Below are 22,186 nucleotides of genomic sequence, written 5' to 3' on the forward strand. Positions count from 1 at the left end.
TGTCCCCTCCCTGGGGGACAGCCCATTTTTAGGGGTCCTCACTACAGCAGATTTGGCAGCACTGGGTGAGCTGGCTGTGATTTTTCTGTTCCTTTTTTGGACAACTTCCACGCACAAATAAAGTTCAAAACAATCATGGAGAGAAGTCTGCACTAATCCTGAAGTGAATGCAATTCAGCTGCAGCTCTCAACATTGTCTCTGCAGAGATCCCTATGAATTTGTGTGAGCCTGTGTCTGTATAGACCAAAAGAACCACAAATATTGTCAGAGTACAAATGTATGCATGCTTTTGGGTGTTGGTACAGTGACAAATTATGTTTTGCTACAGCGTTGATCCTTTTTTAGCTGTGCATTTTAATATCTACTGTGGCTGGTTTTGAGAAGCAAAGGCTAAGATTGAACCTTCAGGGTGTTGCATATTGGTATCACTATCAACCATTTTCTAGGAATTTTAGAAATTATTGATAAGGATTTAGAATTTTACATAAAGATATGAAAAAGAACTAAATAACAAGTGTTTAATATCTCTAGACAGACATAACTAAAAAAATAAAATAAAAAACCTAACATAAAAACTTAAGGAACAATGCAAAAGAGAAATAGGGGGAGGCTGAACATGAGTGTAAAGGAATTACTTTAACAAGTGACAGAGAAAGCATAGATGATTTGATAGTGAAGATACTCCACAGTGAGGGGAAAGAAAAGAGAACCATATTAGCTCAGAAGAACTTTGAAATGGAAAGAGATAACTTGTTTAAATTTAATAAACTGTGCATATTGTAAAGGACTATCAACTGCTCCTGGCTACCCTGATCTTTAAGAGTAAAGACAAACACAGATTTCTTTTTTTAATATATTTTCTTCTAATTCCAATGAATAAATAAGACCAGTCTGCTGAATGATGTTTATTATAATTCTTCGTTCTGTAAAGAAAAAATCAACTAACAAAACCCTACTATATAGGGTGAAAAAGCAGGGATACAGACTGCAATATACATACATTTATATGTGATTATTGCTTTTGCATGTAGCTGAAGTACATAGATCACTGTAAAAAGCACTTTTGGAACTAAAATGGCAATCAATATAGTTAACAAAAAGATACTAACAGTTTGTAAAATTAAAACCAATGTAAAAATATTTTATGTAGCAGTATTTCCTGTATTTTTTCTATGAGTACTTACTCATTAATTCTTTAAATAATGAACATATTCCCTGTAAGAACACTGTATTTTTTAAAAGCTGTAATTAAACAATAAAATGGAGACCCAGTGATAAATAGAGCAGAGTGCTGGATAACTGACTGTTTTTAAGAAGCACTTCATTCCCCTCACTAGTGAGATCTGCTTGAAAGTATCATTTGAGAGGACTCAACTTTTCTGTAAATGAAAACAGGACAGTTTTGCTTCATATTCAAAATAAGTACTTGGGATATTTTCTCTCTTAGTAAAATGGAATAGCTACTACAAGTGGATTCCATAAAAGCTTTAAAGATTTCAGTGTGAGAGAGTGAGATGACCAAAGCACAGCAGGAAGGAATTCCTGCACAACAGCTGTTCTGTAGGAACTGCTGGTACCCAGCCTTGGGTATCCTGGCAGATGTGAACTGGCTTGCCTCACTTTTGTTATGGATTAAGCTGTTTTTTACTCACTCAGTGTGAGAGAGCACATATGGGAAGGTATAGGTTCATATCTAATGCGTTTTAAACTCATCCCAAATCTTACCTGCCAGTATCACACTCCTGTCCTACAGCTGGACACAGGAAGTCCAAGTGCAGCATTGGGTATCTGGATTGTCCTGCATTTATCCTAAAACCCACACAGGGAAATATTAAAGAGACGTGTGTGCCTCATCCCCACTGAGCCCAGACTCCTGCAGGCTGCTTGGGATCACCCCACAGAATCCCTGCCTGGGGGCAGGAACCTGCTCCCCTCCTTTCACTGACCTGAGATGCTTTGATGCTTGCCTGAGGGGCAGTTTCTGTAGAAGGGGATGGTGCTGCCCACTTCTGTACAGTTACATGGTTAGAGCATTTATCCATTAGATGGGATTTTGCCTCAGTGTCTTTCTTGGCCTAATGTCCCTTTTACTCCCAGAAAATTATTATATCCCCCAGATTTAGACAAGTTTAGGTGGAGAGTCACTAGTGGATACAATGAAAAGTATGGGATTCACTGCTAAAATAGTTTATTTATCACCACTAGTTATTTATCACCATTATTTTATTGCAGTTGATTATTTATATGACTTTGATGTCTTAGTTCTTGGTCATTTATCTTTTATCATCATTTGTCTTCAAAATCCCACTCAGGTAGTGAAAGAGTCCTGTTCCTACAATACACCACTGATGCCTCAAATTAGGAGCTGCAGTTCAACTGACAACTTAAGAAATACTGCCTGTGAATCCACAGCAGAAGAATAACTGCTATAAAATCCCTCTGCTCTCACAAGGTTTTTGGAAAGTCCCATTTTTTTTCCCACTCCAGAGCAAGGTTTAACAACATCTGTAGCTTGCAGAAAGATGGTTTGGGTCCAAACCTTTTGCTGGCAGAACCCTCTGCCACATGACCCTCTAGGAGGGCATTGCCAGCCATGGTTTGGGACACAACCCCAAAAATCTAGAGCTGAGTGATGACATGCTTGTGCTGCCTTTCTCCTACACACTCCTGCTGATGAAGCTCCACCTACATGGTTTGATTCATCACCATGAGGTGGCTTCATTTACATGTCAAGTTCAATGCATCTTTTCATTCCCACAGAAGCAGAATTACAGCAAGTTGAAACTGATGGGATAAAAAGGTCTAAAAGAAAGGAAAGTTAATCTGAATTAGACAGAAAGAAAGGGTGTTTTTCCTTACAAGCCCTGAACTTATTATGTTTTAATGAATATTAATGTAAATAAGGTAAGCATTTTCAACAGGGATTAACAAATCAGTATAATATAGTATTGATTTTGTTGTATAGTTAAAAAAACCTATTCTGCAGTAACAGTTAGGGAGGAAAAATATGCATTCAATTATTACAGGAATAGAAAGAAAAATATTACTCTGATCATGTCTGAATTCAGCAAATAGATATTAATTTTTTCTTTCCTATTCAAATAGTTTTCTTCTATATACAGAGCTGCAGATTTGTTTCACTTTCAACACATGGTTTGCAATATCAGCTCATATGAGCAACACAATATTGTGTTTTAATACTTCATGTACACCGAGACCAAATATATCTTATATTTATCACTCACAATAAGCAAAATCTGTAGAGCACTTTTTTTCCTGAAAATGTAGCATCAACATATTTTTTAATTACTACAAGCATATGTCTTTTTTGTGGTATGGAAAATCTGTGCAATATCATCCAAGCATGTATTCAGCTTCCCCAGTTTAATCTTAGGAGAGCTCATATCTCTATGTGTATAATTTGCTTTGTTGCAAGGAAAATAGTTCCTGAAAACAGATCCTGGATGGCTCCTCCTCAGCCACAAAGCACAGCCTCTCTTATCACAGGCAGCTGAATAAAATAACCTGTTTCTTTAAGCACTTTAAATTTGCCTTGCATAGTGTATTAGCTACAACAGCACATTGGGCTGTATCCTCTGGTTATTCCATAGTTTCTGTAGATGGAACCTGTTACCTGTACTTACACTATTAGTAGTTAAAAAGTACTACACAATGAAAGAATTGCAGGGTCAATCCCATTCTCCTTAGTAGGCAAGACTTACTTTGAAGCTCTAACTACATATTGCTGCACCCAACAAACTAATTAGCCAGAAGTCCAATTTGAAACAAACCTCTCTTGGATAAAATTTGTATGAAATTTTGTTGTCTCTTCCTCTGCTCCTCCTCCCCCTCTGTTTTGGACTGTCCTAGGCCATAGTTTCTTACCTTATACAAATATGAACCCTTCTGCAGGCTGTGAGGGCAATTCCAACATGATGTCCACATAATTACAAAAATTTATAAAAATCAACTGATGAATGACCACATCATGTGCACAAATGTGAATGACCACATCATCACGTGCACAGGTTCTGCCACTCTTACCTATAGCAGCATATAAATGTAGGCATAACTCCACAGAAGGTCATGAAACTGGTAAAAATGTAAAATGTGAGTGAAGGGGAATCACTGCAGGATCAAGAAAAGGACTCGCTGATAGCAGCAGGGACTCAAGTACCCACTTGTTTAAACCAATTATGAAGGAATCTGGTCATGTCACTAAATTATTTCTGAGCTGTAACACGGGCATAAATTGGATGATGCTCAAGTCAGAACTTCATCTAGCTGAAAATATTTATTAAGCTATAAATAATCCTAGAATCATAGAATGGTCTGGGTTGGAAGGGACCTTTAAAGGCCATCTTGCCCAATCCCCTTGAATAAGTGAGGATATCTTCAAATAGATCAAGTTGCCCAGAGTTCCATCCAATTTGAATGTTTCCAAGGACCATGCATCCACCACCTCTCTGGACAGCCTGTTTCAGTGTTTCATCACACTCATAATAATAATAAAATTCCTCCTTATATCTAAATATATCCTTAAATATATTAATGAATTTAAAGCCACTACCCCTTGTCCTATCACAAGAGGCTCTGCTGTAAAAAGTCTGTCCTCATCTTTCTTTCAGACCCTTTAAGTACTGAAAGGCAGCAATAAAATGTCACCTGGAGCCTTCTCCAGGCTGAGCAACCTCAACTCTCTAATGACTGGGTGTTTATGAGTTCACAAAACTTGTCTAATTTCACTGTCATCATCCTGAGCATGTCTTCATTTAGGGAGACTATACAGCCCTCCCAAAACACTGCTTTATGAGTCGCATTCCAGAGCATATTTCACTGTATGTTTTAGAAGTACTGTCCAGATTAAAATAAAAACAGAGGTAGAGAGAACTTCTGTCTTGCTTCCAGCCCTTTTGTGTGTACTTATATTATTGTAGACATCTATTTTACAGCTGATTTTTCCAGCTCAAATATTCTGCTAGTCATGTCTCAAACAGATGCTGGAAAACTAGAAACAATTTTTAAAAAATTACTCAAAGCTCAGAAAGCACAGTAGCAAAACCTAAACAAGATTAGCTAAGAGTGTGTTCACATATTGACTCAGACGTGTCCTGGTAGAGATTTCTGACAGTAACCAATTCCAGCAGAGAAAAGCATCACAGAGGATTGTGTTTGGAAAGTGTGACAGAAACCAAGGCATACAACAGTCACAAAAAAAAAAAAATTATCAAAGTATGTCATGAAGCACCCATCATTCCCCAGTATCTTTCTAAGCAGTATGGTACAGCTTAAATAGAATACATAATCTTGACATAGAAACTGGGTAAGACTCCTTTTCTTATTTTAAGGTGAAGATGATCAAGCTAATTAACTTCAGCAGGGTCAGAATTTAGTAAAAACAACTTTTCTTTAATAAATAGGTCAAACCAAAATATCCAAGAAAACCAAGGAGAACACTAATAAATTATTTCTATTACACCTAAGTCTAGAATAGGATCTCTTTTATACATTTAAAATATTTTTATGTTTGTAGACTGTTACACAGATGTACATCCTTACTACATGCTGCCAGCCTCTGGCACTTTGGGCCTTAGTTATCATCTGAACAGGTCATTAAAAGCCATCAGTGAACGGTTTGCATTTTTTCCAATTCTCTTTCGGCCAAGACAAAGTAGCTCTGTGTCTCAGGGACTTCATGCATTAAACAGTACAAACAGAATACATTGCCTGGAAGGGTTATGAGAATGATTTGGGGATTATCACATTGCATTCTGGGGTATTTATGTTTGGCTGGTTTTCCTCTCAGAGGAAGCAACATAAAGCTAAAAGCAAAACTTGTACAATCTTATCTGCTGTGCACTAAATGTCCTTCAAACAGGTCGTGTTTCACGTCACTCCTAATGGCTTTTTTATACATACAGCATGAGTATCCTTCAAGTGTAAGATTGTATCATCATTTTAAGTCCTCCAGAAACAACTCACAAGATCTGAACTTACATGTATACCCACACATAGAGAAGCACACAGGGGTTGTCATCCTACCAAACAAGCCAGCAATTTTAAAATATTAAAAATATTATCTACTTCCAGACATATCAAGCAGCAATCCATTCTCATAAAATAGTAATGCTTCTTACTTTTTGATTACTGGCAGGCATCAAGCAGAGCAGCAGGAAGGTGAGTTAGCAAAGACATTTGGACACTTCTCTTCAAAGGCACAGTGACCCCGAGGGTCGGAACGAACTCCCTCCTACTGAAGTGCAATCTGAGGCTCCCTTATTCCTTTAAACCACCACAGAATTAGGGAGAGAACATGTTTGGAATCAAGAGTTTCATAGGCACAGAAAAGTGACTCTGGAAGCTAAACAACGTGTCAGTTAAAAATTGTATTTATTGCTGCAGCTGTTTTAGTCTCTTCCCAACATAGTTAAAAGGAATATTATAAAATAAACTCCAATGGTTTGGCAGTAGATTGATTAACGTTATTTATTGTACATGTCACAAAGGGCGCTGACACTGCAGAACCCCAGGTCCTATAGCATCACATTCCATCAGAAATGCTACACAACATTTCCCTAAGCTGTGTTTGCAGCAGTCACAGCTCTTTGCATTTTTCTAATGCCAGCAATGACACTTGTATTTGTTTTCACGTATTACCTCTTGAGGACAGTCAGAGAGAAACCAATTACTCATGGGACACAATTTGTTGTTTTGTTTGGGTTTTTAACCATCTTGCTGTGCATTTCAATATCTTTCATTTCTTTAAGAAACAAACTCAATGCAATCGTTCCTTAGTGTTTTTTTCTGCAACATTATTCATGTAAATTGAGAGAATGTTCACATGGCATAAAAAAGAACATTATAAACCAGTTGGTATATTTTGAAGATGACTTAGTTGTTTTCATTGACTATTCTGACCATACTTCATTGTGACAAAATCTTTTGAGGAAATTATAGTTACAAATTCCATGGGCTTGCTTTAAAAACAAAACAATACAAAAAAACAACATGCCACCAGAGAGGCCAGCACAATTGCAATAAGACCTCGTACTGTTATGATTTGTTCTACTCCAAAAGAGATGAAGGAGTATCAACAGAAAATAAACATATTGCACAGACAGTCAAAATGCAGAAGCCAACCCGCTGGCTTGAGATAAAGAAATCAACCTACTCCAGTTAATGAAATAAACACCAAACATGAGCAGGAGACCTTTCTCAGGCAGAGGAGAACCGAGGGGTCCATGCTCACTCAGCTGCTGCTCCCAGGAGTGACCCCAAGGAGGAGGAAGAGTGCAGCTTTGTCCACTGGTCTGTGGGCAGAGCTGCGGTTCCAATCCTCATGAGAGCATCAAGAGACTCCCCTCTTTCCCATTCAACATTCGAGGTGCTCTATCTAGCCGACATCTTTTGTCGTTAGGGTGAGGGGAAAAAGGATCTTAGCAGATACTGGATTCTGTTCCTCACGTCTAGTCATCATTTTGATTCGTCAATTTTGTGTTGGCTCGTTGTTTTTAGGGGTTTTTGGTTAGGTTTGGTGAGGGGCTTCTCCCGTAGCATGCTGGCTGCATGCTGGATGTCATTTCCATGCCAACTCCGAGGTCTCCTCCTCTTCACCTTCCGTCTGGGTGCCATCCTCCAGGAAGCAGCAGGGTACCACTCGACAAAAGGGGGAATTCTTAACCATCAACGACGGGTAGTTAATGACAACGACAGGTGATTACAATAACAAAAGGTTAGAACTCCACCCTGGCAGCAACTAGCCCAACCTGTGAACTCTGCAACCTTTTAAAAAAATGGACAGCTTTTCTACTTATAACAGTTAATGGCACTTGTCAGTCAAATTTGGCTTCGTCTGCTTCCGTCTCTCTGCCCCTCTGCTCCGCCAGCTCCCGTTTCCCTCCAGCGCTGTGAGGAGTGCCTGGGGCAGGGTGTCCCTGCCTAGGAGGGGGCGAGGAAGGAGCCGCAGTTGGCGGGCGCGGCGGGCGGGCGGCGCGGCGAGCCCCGCTGCAGGCGGTGCGGGCGCGGCGGCGGCAGCACCGGGGGCGGCTCCGGCAGCGCCACGTGGTAGAAGTTGGGCAGGCGGATGTCGTACCTGAAGCCCTGGCCCACGTGCACCCGGTCGTTGAGTGCGTACAGCTTCTCGGCGATGTCGCTCCCGATCAGGATGGAGAAGAGGCGGGAGATGAAGCGGTGCTTGGCGAACAGCAGGTAGAGCTTCTTTCTCCTCCAGGCCACGTACCGACAGTCTGTCTCTGCTGTGAGCGTTACCTGGGGAAGAGGGAATTGAACAGCCAGGTGACAAGGCAGTGCTGCCCTTGCTCAGAAGGCACCCCCTCTCCCAGTAGAACCTGTCTACTGCAATTAGAGACTTTTAACCGAGCCAGAGAGCCCTGGGAGGTCTCTGGCTCGGTTAAATCAATCTTAGAGGTCTCTTCCAATCTCATTATTCTGTGATTCTGTGTGGGAGGTTACCGCATGCAAAAGACAAATGAGAAAGGTGACTGGCTATGGAGTAAGTGATCACATCTAGTTAACCTCACTGGCAATATGCCTGTGCCCACATGGCATGCCTTGTTCAGTGCCACATGGATGCCCCTGATTCAGCCTTGCATTCCCTGCTCCACTCTTGGCAGCCTCAGCTGAAAAGGCAGGTCTAAAGAAAGCTCTCAACAAATGCCATTTGTTCTCGTGACAGCAGACATCAGATCCAGAGGGACGGGAGCCAGCGTGTCAGGCGAGTGACAGCAGCGCGGGGACAACGCAGCTGACACCGTGTCCTGTGCTGTGACCCGTGCCAAGCTGTGGCCCAGGCACGTCCTCCCCTGGCTCCTCTCCCACTGGGAAACCTCTTCAGCACCAGCTTCTTCCCACCCTGAGGAAACCTGGCTTCTCAGGGCTGAATATCAGCGCAGCAGAGAATGCCAACAGAGCCTACCTCCCAGATTAACCTCCCAGACTGGTTTTTAGAAAACCCCTGTTTGTTGTAACAAGGCACATTCTAACAGAAAAAGAGGACTTCCCAAACCCCTTAACTTTTACCTGGAAAATTCCCTCTTCTGTGGGCCTCAGTGAATCCCATTCAGGAGAGTCCAGAAATTGAAGAGGAAAAATATAATGCAGAAACTCCCCATCAACTGTCACTCTGATCCTACCAAGATAAGATGTGTTAATTTGTTAGCACTACCTGTACATCAGCAATGACTACCACAAGATTGTGCTATTTCTATTGTCCGAGGAATTCAAATATGGCTTTGAAAGCATGAAAAAGCAATCAATGGCCAATTATAATTATCCTAATTATATTTTTGAACCCAACTTGCTCAAGCCAGTTGAAAGACAATACAAGATAATCATGCAACTGAAAGGGAAATCTTTCCAGGCCTTTTTCAAACCACATTATTCTCTCTGTGGTAGGTCTGTGCAGTGATGCACAAGCTTTGCCATTAAAAGGCCACCATGCACTGAAGAGGTGAAAGACCAATGCCCATAACAGCATTTACCTGCTTCTCCTGAAAACTGTGGGATTTACTTCTAGTTTTGGCAAATACTCATTTTAGAGAGAACAAAGTGGAAAAATTGGGAGTGGGAAGCAGGAGTGCCCCCTGGCATGTGTTAGGTAGGCCTCTCTCCGTGTTAAACAGGAATTGCATGGCCACAGGACCATGTCTGGAGCCAGAACAGCCTGGCATTGTGGGATCTCTGTGTAAAAGCTGTGGCCTTCTGAAGATGCCAAAGAAGAACTTCCTTTCCTTCTACTTTTAAAATAACATATACATTTGAAGGCACACAAGCAGCGCTGTACCACATGGTGAAGGGCAGCAGGAACTCTGGGTGATCCCTAACTGGCTGGGCATGTAGAAGGATGGATGCCTCTCCTTTGGTAAGACCCAAAGCAACTTCCATGATGTACTTCTTTGAGAGCTCCCAAGAACTCTGTGAACCAGGGTTCTGGAAAACTGCTGACAATCCTTATTGTTCACTGCAGGTAGTCCTAAATCAGCTGAGTGTCAAGCTGCCCACAGGTTCCATGTGTCCATGCAGCAGAAAGCACCCACCCATCAAGGACAGTCCATGTCCATCACCTCTGGGTGTCCCAGCTACTCTTGGGGCAGTCTGGGACTGCACCAGCCTTGCATACAGTACAAAAGCTGCTGTTTCCCTCCAGGACAGCATCAGCAAGGCTGGCAGAAGCCTGTCCTGGAAACAGGGAGTACAAGCAGGTGGATTTGCTGCCTCAGGGTCTAACACAGGCCACAGTATACAGTAACTGTAGACCCAGGTCTGCACGTCTTGATGAGGCTCAGCTACATCCTCTTGTAATGAAAGGGAACTTTTAAGTCTTTTTCTCTTCCTTATTGATACCCTTCTCCCACTCCCTTGAAAGCAACTGAATGCAATCTATATCAAAGTCAAGATCTCTATTAAACAGTTTATCTCAGTTTTGTAACTAACTTTTTGTCCCATTTCACATGATACTAGTAAAGAAAAATAGGCCAGATGCTGTGCTCATCAGCTAGGCAGTAGATAGACAGCAAGGAATAACCTGAACACTAAAAATCCATATTTATTCCCTTTATCTGCCTAACCTGTTAAATGATATGATACAGCAGCCTGAAAAAAATCTTTTCTTTATGCTATTTCAGATTCTGTGCCTTGTGTTTTTATGCTAGTACTATCCTAGACAAGTGTATTTAACCTATTAATATTTATATTACTTGCATTAATATTTAATCTATTGTACTGGAAAATAAACAAACAATACACAAACCAGGCTTTTTCCTTTCTTTCTTTCATTTTCAATAAGGGGAGAAAAATAAAGATATTTGCAGAAAGCCTGAACAAAGCAATACCAACCTGCCTGACACAAGCAAGGACAGTTTGTCAATAGGTGTTTTGCCCTGCATGGCATAACAATGCTCCTTCTCCAGGGTAACCACTTCTGCATCACAGCACAGGACAATCTTCCTGTACACAGTCAAGGAAATCCCCAGAGGCTGGAAGAGAGCACTGTAGAGTTCCTGGAATTCCCTGTCAAAGGCAACACTCCGCACTTGGTAGGTAACATAAACAAACTGGACAAAGCAAATGGCAAACAGTACAAAATTCCAGGAGAATATATCAGCAGCACACACATCCAGCCAAGCCCAAACAGAAGAGCAGAGAAAGCCCAGTCCAAGCAAGCTGAAGACGTAGAGGAGCCCAAAGAATCCACTTCCACCCATGAAGCCCACGACAAAGAAAATACTGGCTAGGTGGTAGATAGATCCCTCTGCCTCTTGCTTCCAGCTGGTACATGTAGGATGTGCATATATCAGACTTTCCCAAAAACTTGCATTTTCTCCCATGGCTGGAATAGTTTTTTGATTCAGCTGAATCTTGAAATCTTTTATTTATGAGATGCTACTAGTTTTGGTTTTCCTTTGGTTTTCCATTCTTACAAACTGTGCTCAGTGATCACATAACATCAGGGTCTCTTGGTAGTAAAGTTGCACTTAGGGTTTCCAGCAACGAGGAAGCTGAAGTTCTGAGTGCTGTTTCTCATCAGTTCATGCATTGTTTTGACTTTGGTCATGTCATCTGTAGCTTCATCTGATCTGGACAAGTGAAGAAGAGATGAATTACTTATAAAATTATTTTCATCAATTAAATTTTATCAAAGTTTTATTGCCTAAACCACAGACTGCATTACAATCCAATTACCCTTGAAGCTCTGTGATTCCAGGATCAAACTTTAATATTCACTCAGCTGAAGATCAGGTTTTCTGTATCTGTGATCTGAGCAGCAATCACTGAACTGCCACTGAATCCATGTAAAGCTGTGTGTTGCATCCACAACATCCTGTGACAAGCCTTTGCACAGCCTCACTGCTGACAAGGATTTGTTGGTCCAGCTCCCTGAGAGCCTTTTAAATGTCCTACCCAGCTCTTTAACAAGAAGAGACAGTGAACTCTTCTTCCTTGCTCTCCTCCTGCATCTCTCTCTGGATTTTGGTCAAATCATTCTCATTAATGGGTTGAGCATTCTCTCAAATCTCTGCTCTCTGTCCCTGGGGACAGCAAACTCCATCCCCAAACCCACAAGAAGGGAAACCCAAGTGTCACAGGGTCTTTTCTACTCCAAGGATAACAGGCAAAAAAGCCTGTCATATATAGGGAAGACTACAAGGCTTAAAGGCATCCTGATACAGATTATACTTTTAGAACATGAAGTAAGTAGTCCTGCAAAATATGACTCCAGGGACATTTACAAAGCAATTTTACAACATTCAAAGTTCTACATCATAGAATTTCATGCCACGGGCCACATAATTTTATTGTTCAACACTTTAAAATGTGAAACATGGTATTCATTTTCATATGGTGATGTATTCCTAAGAGTTTTCAAAGGAAAACACAGAACCAAGAAGTATGAAAGAAACTCCAGAATAAATCTAAAAACAAAAAATCAAAACCAGCTTTCCATATCTGTCTTTAAAAATAAAAATACATACCTCAGTGTGAGATTATACACGGTAGAAATTGCAAAACCAGAATATATTAGTGGTGTAATCAGTATTGCAACCTTCCCAAGCCTTACTGTCTGGTTCTTCTCCTGGCAGAATGGCAAGGAAACTAAGAACTGTCTTGTTATCAAAATTATCAGATTCTCTAGAATATTAAAGTAGTTTGGTTTTTTTTCTCCTCACAAGAGCCACAGAAGTCAATACTTTAAAAGCACTGCTGTTGCAGTGAGGCATGCAGCATCATTCATCAGGGCTTTCAGTGGTGCTTCTTTTACAGTGACAGCTCTAAGAAATTAATAAAGAAAATTTGTATCATATTTCCTAGCCACCACAGCATTACTTCTTTGAAGTTTATTCAAACCCCAACATTAATTCTATGATTGAATAACACTGGTGCCAAATAGAGACATAAAATCCCACACAACTGAGCAGCAGAGCTCAGAAGAACAAGTTAGGAGGAGACTCTCCCTCTCTGGGAGTGGTGATAGGAAAGTCACTGGCCCATAAAAATACCAGAGCTAAAGAGGACAGAATCTCTCCAAATTACAATGCTCAAAATCCTCCTGTAAGCATAAAAGTCAGCATTACAAGAATAAGGTAGTTTACAACTAAAACCTTTGCCGTTTGTTTCTTTATCCAAATACTCTCTTCTGGTACAGGATTCCCCTCAGATGTTGGATTTATCCCTTGGAGACTGGGAGATGGAAGATGCATCAGTTATAAAGAAGTCACCTGGGTATGGTAAGGTCAGGAGGAATTTTAAGTGGTGCTTCTGTGATCATGGGGTAAGATTTGTGAATCAAAAGAAAATAAAACTGGAACATGCAGTTCCCAGACCTTGTGTTCTGAATCCACTCAGCATTTCCATTACACAGTCAGAAATCAGTGGCAGAAGTTTTTTTGTTTGACCGATTGTTTGTTTAAAACAGAATCACTGATAATAGTGATTTTGGATTATTGCTAATACTTCTACTCTCCTGCCAACATTTTGCTCTAAGCAGTTTTACTGAAGACCCTAATTTCTAAAAGAAAACAGTAAAAATCAGTGTTTTGAAGGGAACCATGACTGAGGAGTTACATTGGAAACTGTATGAATGCCATAAACAAAACCACGGTGAAGCAGTAATTTGCTTTACATTACCAACATCTTTTCATTGTGTAATGTCACACATTACAATAATGTGACGCAACACAATAGTAATTTCACAGAATGTATGCACAATTTTTAATTCACTTATTCCTTTCTCAGTCTGCCCACACTACAGCTCACAGCATTTCTGTAAAGCATTTATTCATGACAAGATGGGCCAAAATAATTTGGAAAGAACAGCGTACCATTAGGACATGGATATAGGCTCATCACACACAAAAACAAAGTCCTGAGAAAACTGTTCTGCGTTTGTTCATTTTCAGAATTGGACCTATCTTCCAAAACAACTGTGTGGAAAATTCCCACTTATTCAATTAGTTCTACACAATGAGAACTTTTACTGTGCTGCAGCATCTCCCTGACTGGAGAGGGCCTCTCTCCTTCCAGGCAAGAGGAAGGGCAAAGGAGAGAGGCCAGTGCTAGCCCAGAGCACAGCCTTAGCAACTCAACACTCTCCTGAGCTACACAAGGTGTGCAGGAAAAACCAAACCCTCTGGAAATACTGACAAAACCCACTCCTAAATGGGACTCATTTCTCAGAGCTATGCTGAAGAGCAGGCATGCTTGCAGGCAGAAAGACAGGATGCAGCTCTTCTCAAATAAGAAATTATTCTAATGTTTGGGAGCTAAAAGTCATTGGCAATTGTAAATAGAGCAGGGACAATAACAGGTATAAGTTTAGTAAAATTTCCAGTTTTGAAGGGTATTTAGTGCTAGATGAGGCCTTTTACATTTTTCTTTATAGTTCCTGCAAGTCCAAAATTTAAACTCTTGAAGGTTTCAGAACACGCTAATTAAGCCATTCATCTACTGCAAGTGAGGTTGTGGACGAGAAATATCCCCCAAACCAAAAAACCAAGCAGCTGTGATACCAACTGAGTCACCCTGCACAGCACACAGCATCACATTTGTGAGCACCTGGAGGGGACACCATGCTGTCACTGAGGTGCTTTGGCCTCCTGCTTTGTTGGATGTCCTGCTTCGATTGCCCTGGCTGTGCTGAACAGCGCTTGCTACAAGTTCATCTGGTGGTGATGATCCAGCAAGCAGGAAAATGCATTTAAAACACGAGCCTCGGCTGCTAAAGCTGAAGAACTGTGTCTTGCCAAGCAAACACTGAGCACTTTCTGCTCCATGCCCTGCCCATGGGGAAGGAGCAGCGTGCACAGCACATCCCTGCCACGATCACAGTGACACACATTGACATCTGCAGGCTGCCAAAACCTGAGCTTCATGCACGATGAGTCCTCCAGCTGGGGAAGGAGATGTGCCCTGCCAACACAGCCTGAATTACTGACATGCTTCAGAGTGTCCTGCCCCACCACATCCCACCTTCTCCAGCAGGAGCAGATGAAGTGATGCGAAAAACCAGCGCAGGCTAGAGGTGTGAGCAATATACACTGGCATGGACTTCTTTAAAACAAGCAGCAGTGCTGAGAGGACTGAGTTGCCATCAGAAAGTGGTGAAATCACAGAGTTTGCTGGAGTTTCAAAGCAGAAAATGAAGTATTTCACTTATATGCTACCAAATAAATACCCGCTGGCAACCTAAAATTTCATATAAACAGTACATTGAACCAGTCAAAACAGAAAGAGTTTGCATTGTACAAATGCACATTACAACCTTCCTCTCCTCAAATGGGTGTTTCCCCCCTACACTGCAGTGTTCACACAAAGAGTTACCTATTATGTACCTTTTTAATTTGCTTGAGAACCATGTGCTTTACCCCATTTTTGTCACTGATGATTCAAATTGAACTCTGAGAAGCTCCGAGTGTTAGTTACTGTGTCTGGATCACAGTAATTCCTGCAAAAAAGAAACCCTAAATGCCCTGAGGCCACCAGCAGATCTTTTTAAATTAAGTCAAAAGTAAAGCTATTCAGAGTTTGAATAGTCCATTCTTCAGTTGCCTTATGCCAAGTACTCTGAAAGAAAGCCCTCAGCACTTTCACACTGCACATGTGGACAGGCCATAGAGCTGTACATGCTAATCATGTAACCAGCCTGGCTGAATTGTTTGCTACAGATTTGGAAGCAAAAGTAAAGATTTTCCTTTACAGCATGTGCACTTCTTAGCACAAAATGAGATTATGATGGGTTTAGCACACCCCGGTGTGTATGTTTATACATGAGCTGGGAGTCACAGCCTGGCTCAACATTCCAGCAACTCCACCGGGGCCAAGGCAGTCCCTCCAGCCAGGGGGGATCCTCCTGGCCCAGACATCCCCACTTCCACAGGGATGAGCTCTGAGCACCCTCTCTAGGCTCACAAATTACATCTGGTCTAACAAATTTAGATTATAAAAAGAAACTGCTCCTTAATTTCATCAAGTAGTTTCACATGCAATGTAAAGGCATATGGCAATTGAGATACCCCCTCCTTCCACTGCCCTACATCCCTGGAATCCTCTCTGTGGCTCCTACTGACACCTATCACTGCCAATCCCTGTTTGTGCTGCATGCTTTCCCCAAGCTACTGTCCTTCTGCAGTGGGGCCAGACACCCCAGGGACCAAGAGAGCCAAACTCTCAATTGCTTTGCAGCATCTAACTCAGGGCACAGAGGAGCTCTGCATGTAGAGGCTATGTGCCTCCAGGCAAGCATGGGCAGGTAAACCTGCTATTTTCAGTGATCCACTGTCCCTGGACACACCTCAGGCTGAGAACATTCATGCAGCAATCAGGGCAGCAACTAACAACACAAGCTACATTACCTTAAACTTCTTGAGACTATATCCTAGAGAAAGCTGTAATTACAATACTGGAAAACACAAGGTTTCACCAACAAAATGCAGCCTGCAGGAAGGTGGCAGGAAGGTGAGGAAGAAAAGGACTACCCAATCTAAAAGACAACAGTATCAAGATAACCAGTCACTATAAAACTAGAAATATTCTGATTTCAAAGACACACAAGCATACATAGCAAAGGTAATTAACTAGTAGGATGGCTTTAAAGATTTCCTTTGCTAGGAATTAAAGAAGTTAAGATGCTGTCTGGTCCCTAAAATAAGTCTGGGTATACTATTAAAAAGATTATTTACTACAATTCTATTTTTTATGCTACAGGGAATCACATTAGATGATCGCAGCAATGTTTCCTGGACTTTTGTCTTGAGTTACTTGATATAAAAAGTTGTTTATACCTAGAAAGTTTTGGAGCTGGCCATCCCAGAGAAATCCAGAAGCCTATCTCAGATACCAACTAAGAGCTACTTTAGACAACAGAAAACACTGAAGACAGATATATCTCTGAAATTATTCCTCCTGTAGACATTATAGATGAAATCTTCATCTGTGTGGAGCCAGCATCCCTTCCTGTGAATGGTTTTCAAAGAAAGGGATGTGAATGCTTTACCTTGGAGCCTGTCTGCAACCTGAGCAACCAAGCCTCAGGATCCCACTCCCTGGGTGAGTGTCCTCACGAGTAAGAGTCTGAAAGAGAGATGTGGGACTCCAGGTGGCTCTTCAAAATGCAGTTTATTCCATCCAAGTCCAGGGTCATGGGTGACAGAGCCTGTGGTACAGCTGTCAGCTCCAGCTGCAGGCAGGCCTGGAGACCCTTTTGGTTACAATGCATTATATACTTTTCTTTGCTGAGCATCTTAATACAGAAGAACCAATCTATCCTGTACCTTTTATCTATAGCCTATCATAAGTGCTATAATTGCCATATTCATGTTTCTATTCTCCGATCACTAAAAGTTAGTACATTGTAGTTTAAGCTAGAAGTTGTTTTTCAGTTTTATTGCAGTGGAAAATTTTGAAACCTGTTTTCTACTTGCAGCATCGGCAGGCTTGTTTGCCTGTGCTTTCTGCTTGGCAAAAAATTATTCTGTTTGAGGTGGGTTTATCCTTTGCTCTAAGTCACAAAAAACCCCTTCTAACTAACATAACCATTCCCTCCTTGGTTATCCAGTAAGACTGGCTCAGCAATTCTTTTCTTCTATATCAAAACTTGCTTTCATTTCTATTCCTTCTTCAGATTCTACATTCAAAAATCTTTCTGCCAAGCATACATCTCTGTGAGACTTTCTTGTCAAACTTGCGTGCTTCCCAACACTGATGGCAGAGTGAAGAGGGACTGCAGAGCAGTTCTGTGTCCCTCCTGCACAGCACCACAGCTGCAACAAGAAGGGCAGCAAGTGACCCACCCACAGGAGTCAAAATGAGTCACTGGGAGCAGGCTCAAGGGAGGAGAGAAGATGGATTGGCACTCCCTTGGTTGGGGCAGGCATCCCGTGTCCCATTCATGTCACATTGCTGCCTCACCCACAGGATCAGGCTCTGACAGAGGCTGTCACATGGAAGGTGAAGTGTCTCAGGCCTTAGGAAGAGCAGTCAGACCACACTCTGCCCAGCCCTTCCAGCCTGCCTGGGCTGCAGTTCCCAAACTGGACCTGCCACATGAGATCATCCATGTGATGTGATACCCCCCAGACAGTAATCCTTCCTTCTGGGAATGCTCAGAGCTGCAAAACAGGCAGCTGGGGCATGTGCAGCCACCAGTGGTGCTTCACTGCCTTCAGGGCAGCTCTGAGACACGACCACAGCCAAGCAGGACTTCCCAGGTCTCAGAATCTCTGCTGCTCAGAGGGACTCTGAGATACGTACATGCCTCTGAGATATGTACAAATCACTCTCAGAGCGACTGAGATATGTACAAGACTCTTTTTCCCAGCCCAGCAGCCAATGGAGGAGTCAGGATTCTTCTGTTCTCGTTCTCAAGGTTGTTTATTGTTGGAGAATTTTGCTCAGACATGGCTTATAGAGTTTTGTTCAGACATGCCATAATCATATACAGCTGATTGAAAAGTAAAAGGCAGCTGTAAGCAGCAAATTCTCAAGCCTGTTCCTGTAAACAACAAAATTCTCAGGCACGTTTCTGTAAACAGCAGAGTTCTCAGGCTTGTTTTTTAATAACAAGTAAATACCTTGTCGTTGGATAGTATGGGAAAGCAAAGTGACAAACATGGAGGCCTTGAGAACTTTCATAACGGGATGAGAAAAACAAGTCTTGGTTTCAATAACAAACCACAGGTATTGAAAACAAAAGGAGGGGTTGGTGTGTAATCTGTAGCCAATGATGAGCTCGGGTTTTGCAATATGTATGAACTTAATTAACAGGTTATAAAATGTGCATGTTGGATCAATAAATTGGAGTTCGATGCTGATCAAAGGATGGGTCGTCTCCCTTCGCCTCCACAGTTTATTATTTCTCATCTATAACATTCTTTCTCTGACCACTGAGGTCTGTCTGGCAGGTTGGCTTGAGGCACACTGTCTGCCTCAGAGGCCGTGTTATCTTTTTATACTAAAAACTACGTCTACATTATTTACCATAACTTCCCAATACCTATCACCTATGTTAGACAGTGAGTTTCTACTCTAAACCAATCTAAAAATGCCAACATCACCCAGAAGATGGAGGCTAGGAAGAAGAAGGAAAAAGGACAAGGCACACCCAAATTCCTCCATCCTGGGAAGCTCCATTCTAAAAACCTCAAAATCTATTTTTCACCCCATGACAAACTAACTGTTATTCTACTTAAACTTTCTTGAGTTGAATTTCTTCACATAAAGGTTGGCAATTGTTTTTCCCAAGGGCTAAATCAAAGGCACAGGGGTGGAGACACCCCAATGCCACCACTGCACTGAGGTCAGCACTCCACACACACACCCCACCAAATGACACCAGGACAGTGACTGCTCGTCCTCCTCACCAAGCTGGGCCTGTTTGCATCTCCCTGGTGCAGCAGATGCAGAGCTGCTGTCTCCAAAGCACAGCTCTTCAACAGGAGATGTTTATGGGACTTTCCACTCACTGAGCTTGTTTGGGTGCAGCTGGGAAAGCCTGATTCTGCCTACAATTTGCTTAAATTCCTACCACTCATTCATTCTAGGAAGTGGAAAAAAGCTAGGCAGAGGGAGGCCTTGAGACAAGAAGAAACCCCACAATAATAGAGAAAGAACAGTCTGAGGCTCATTAGGAGCACTGCATACAGTGAAACTGGTATTATTTAAGCTTTAATTATTTAAAGATCAGCTAACTATACACAACTTCCAGTATTTCAACAATTCCTCATTTATCACTGTAAAATACACAATGCAACTCTCTGTGGTTGCAAGCCAATGTTGAAGATGCTGTCTATTTTATAACCTAGACAGTGTCTGAAATGAAAAATAAAATATATCTTTCTTTCAATTTGAATCAGAATTAATGAACCATAAGTAGATGTGGTACTCCCACCAAATTAAGAAGTAGAATTCCCTCTCTCGTTTTTTAAGCCCTTTTGCTCCTACAATACAGATTGGCAATCAGACTTTTTTTTTAAGATCACCAGCACTTGAATAAATTTGAGCAAGGCTCTTGAATATTGAATGGCATTACCAAAAAACAATTGAGGTTGTCTGTCTTCTGGTGTTTCAGAAAACAGACACAAAAGAAAGTACAAGTTCAAGCTTCTCTCCAGTTCAACTTTTAAATTAATAGTGGAAAAGCAGCCACAAGGCACATTTCACAAGTGCTTTAAAAGTGGGTTAATGAACTGCAGCTGAACTCTGCAGAATTCCGCTCAGATGAGTTTGTGTGGTGCAGGAGTGCCTTTCACTGGGAATGTATTCCCATTAAACCAACCACCTGACATGGACTTCATTTCCCAAAGAAGAGCTTGGCTCACCACCCCATACCTGCACGTACAGCTGGCTTACAGGGATGTGCCATGAGCCCAAACACACAAACACAGGTTGTCTGTCATCATCTGGAGACTCTGACCAGAGCTCTTCTTTGCAAAGTAGGGGAACACACTCAAAGGACAAAATAAAATCTCCACTCTGAAGAACCCACACCCTTAATAAAAAGATCAAATGTACCTTCAGTTAATACTTTTCTTGAATCCTTAATAAACTATCTGTTTTCAACTTGTGTCATAAGAGCTTTAAGATGTCTGTGAAGGCAAAGTTTTTGTCAAGAACCACAACTGGCCACAGTTACCATTTTCTTGTTTCACTAGAGGACTTGCACTGTACTTACTATTTTGCAGGCAAGACATTTCTTTAAACCTTGACATTTTAAGCCACTTTATTATTTGGCACCACACAGAATTTTGTGGAAAGCCTGAACAGGACCAGTTCTGCAGAAGTGGAAACAATCACTTGTTTTGCTGTGGTCAATGAAGACATTTAAACTTGTATGTGTACAATCATATTCCCATCAAACAACAAAGTTAGCAAGAAGCCCTAGCTCTGGAACCCAGGTTTCATCAATGACATCTCTGTAACACTATCAGGTAGTCCGTGATTCAGTATTACAATAGATCTGCTACATAAAATATTTGCCCATAAAGTGATTGACAGTCTAAAGGTACACAAAGATTTATAGAACAGATGAAGAATATGTGATAAAATATTAGAGTTTGGAAGAATATGTTTGGCAAAAAGAAACTGTAGTTTGGGGAAGTGCTTTGTGTCGCTCGTTCTATCTTCGGAAAGGAGCAACTGCAAATGCGATTTCAGGGTTCATCTGCTCTTACCATTAGTTGATGGAGAGGGAGAAGACTCAAATAACGCCAGGCTACGAGGCAAACCCCCAGCCGCAGGAAAAATTCCCCGGATCCCGAGGTGGTTTTGTGACAAGTAGATACTCCCGAGCCAGCTCTTCTGTCAACGAGCGGCAGCACCCGGGCAGAATCAGAAACCCCGCTGTCCTACGGGACAAACCCTGACATGGGACACACAGCGGAGGGTCCCACTGCAGAGCGAGCCCCGGCCAGGAGCAGCGCTGGGCAGCGAGCCCGCTCCTCTCCAGAGGGGACAGAGCTCTCCAACTTCAGCCAGGGCTGGCTCGGGAGCTCCGGTTACCCGCGCCGGGCACGCAGGGAGGGAGGGCTTCCCTCCCGGGACAGCGACCCCTGGTAACCCTGCTCGAATCCCGGGGCGGGCGGGCAGCCCTCCCGGCATCGCCGCCTCGCCGCCGCCCCTGCCCCGGCGCGGCCGTCCCGGAGCGCGGCGGTGCCTGAGGCGCCCCCGGCCCCGCTCGGCCCCGCTGGCCCCGGGCAGCGCGGGCGGCGCTCCGAGCGCTGCCGGGCTGGACAGCGCCGGCGGGGGGCGGGCGGAGGCAGCGCCGAGGCTTCTGCCCGCCCCGGCTCGGTCCGGCTCGGCCCCCGCCCTGCCCTCACCGCTTACCTGCCCCGCGCTCCGGGAAAGTTTCCGGGCAGCCCGGACGGGACGGGCTGGGGCTGCCGCCCGTCGCCGCCGGCGGCCCCGCGTCCCGCGGCGGGCACGGAGCCGCGGCTGTGACTAAAATAGGCAGAGGAGCCGCGGGAGCTGCGGGCGGCGCCAGCGGGGCCGGCACCGAGCGGCCGCAGCGCGCAGGCGCCTCCGCCGGGCCCGGGGCTGAGGGCGCGGGGCAGCTCCGGGAGCGCCCCGGGGGAGCCTCAGGAGAGCCCCGGGGGAGCTCCGGAGGAGCTCCGGAGGATCCTCGGGGAGCGGGGCCGGGCCGGGCCGGGGCAGCCGCTGCGGCGGGAACTGCCGCCC

The 22,186-nt window shown here is 43.1% G+C and overlaps 1 protein-coding gene across 2 annotated transcripts; it reads right to left on the reverse strand.

Annotated features, from left to right (window-relative positions):
- Positions 1-6,374: 6,374 nt before the first annotated feature.
- Positions 6,375-21,923, reverse strand: POPDC3 (popeye domain containing 3). Of its 2 annotated transcripts, none has more exons than XM_063153089.1 (4): positions 21,836-21,923; positions 10,856-11,595; positions 9,041-9,149; positions 6,375-8,269 (listed from the first exon to the last, which is right to left on the reverse strand). In XM_063153089.1, exons 2-4 carry the CDS (start codon positions 11,344-11,346, stop codon positions 7,940-7,942), a joined length of 930 nt encoding a protein of 309 aa, XP_063009159.1. In that variant the 5' UTR covers positions 11,347-11,595; positions 21,836-21,923; the 3' UTR covers positions 6,375-7,939. The 2 variants fall into 2 exon arrangements, with proteins under 2 accessions (XP_063009159.1, XP_063009158.1); XM_063153088.1 differs by lacking the exon at positions 21,836-21,923 and adding an exon at positions 21,184-21,428.
- Positions 21,924-22,186: the final 263 nt, after the last annotated feature.

This window comes from Melospiza melodia, chromosome 3 (genome assembly GCF_035770615.1).
Source record: "Melospiza melodia melodia isolate bMelMel2 chromosome 3, bMelMel2.pri, whole genome shotgun sequence".
NCBI lineage: Eukaryota > Metazoa > Chordata > Aves > Passeriformes > Passerellidae > Melospiza > Melospiza melodia.

Bases quoted from the DNA above. Each gene is read 5' to 3' on its own strand.
- POPDC3 (XM_063153089.1), bottom strand. From the start codon at position 11,346: ATGGGAGAAAATGCAAGTTTTTGGGAAAGTCTGATATATGCACATCCT. The intron at 9,150-10,855 runs GTTGGTATTGCT...TTATCTTGGTAG, and splicing joins TCCTTGCTTGTGTCAGGCAG to GATCAGAGTGACAGTTGATG. The intron at 8,270-9,040 runs GTAAAAGTTAAG...CCTCTTCCCCAG, and splicing joins CAGAAGAGGGAATTTTCCAG to GTAACGCTCACAGCAGAGAC.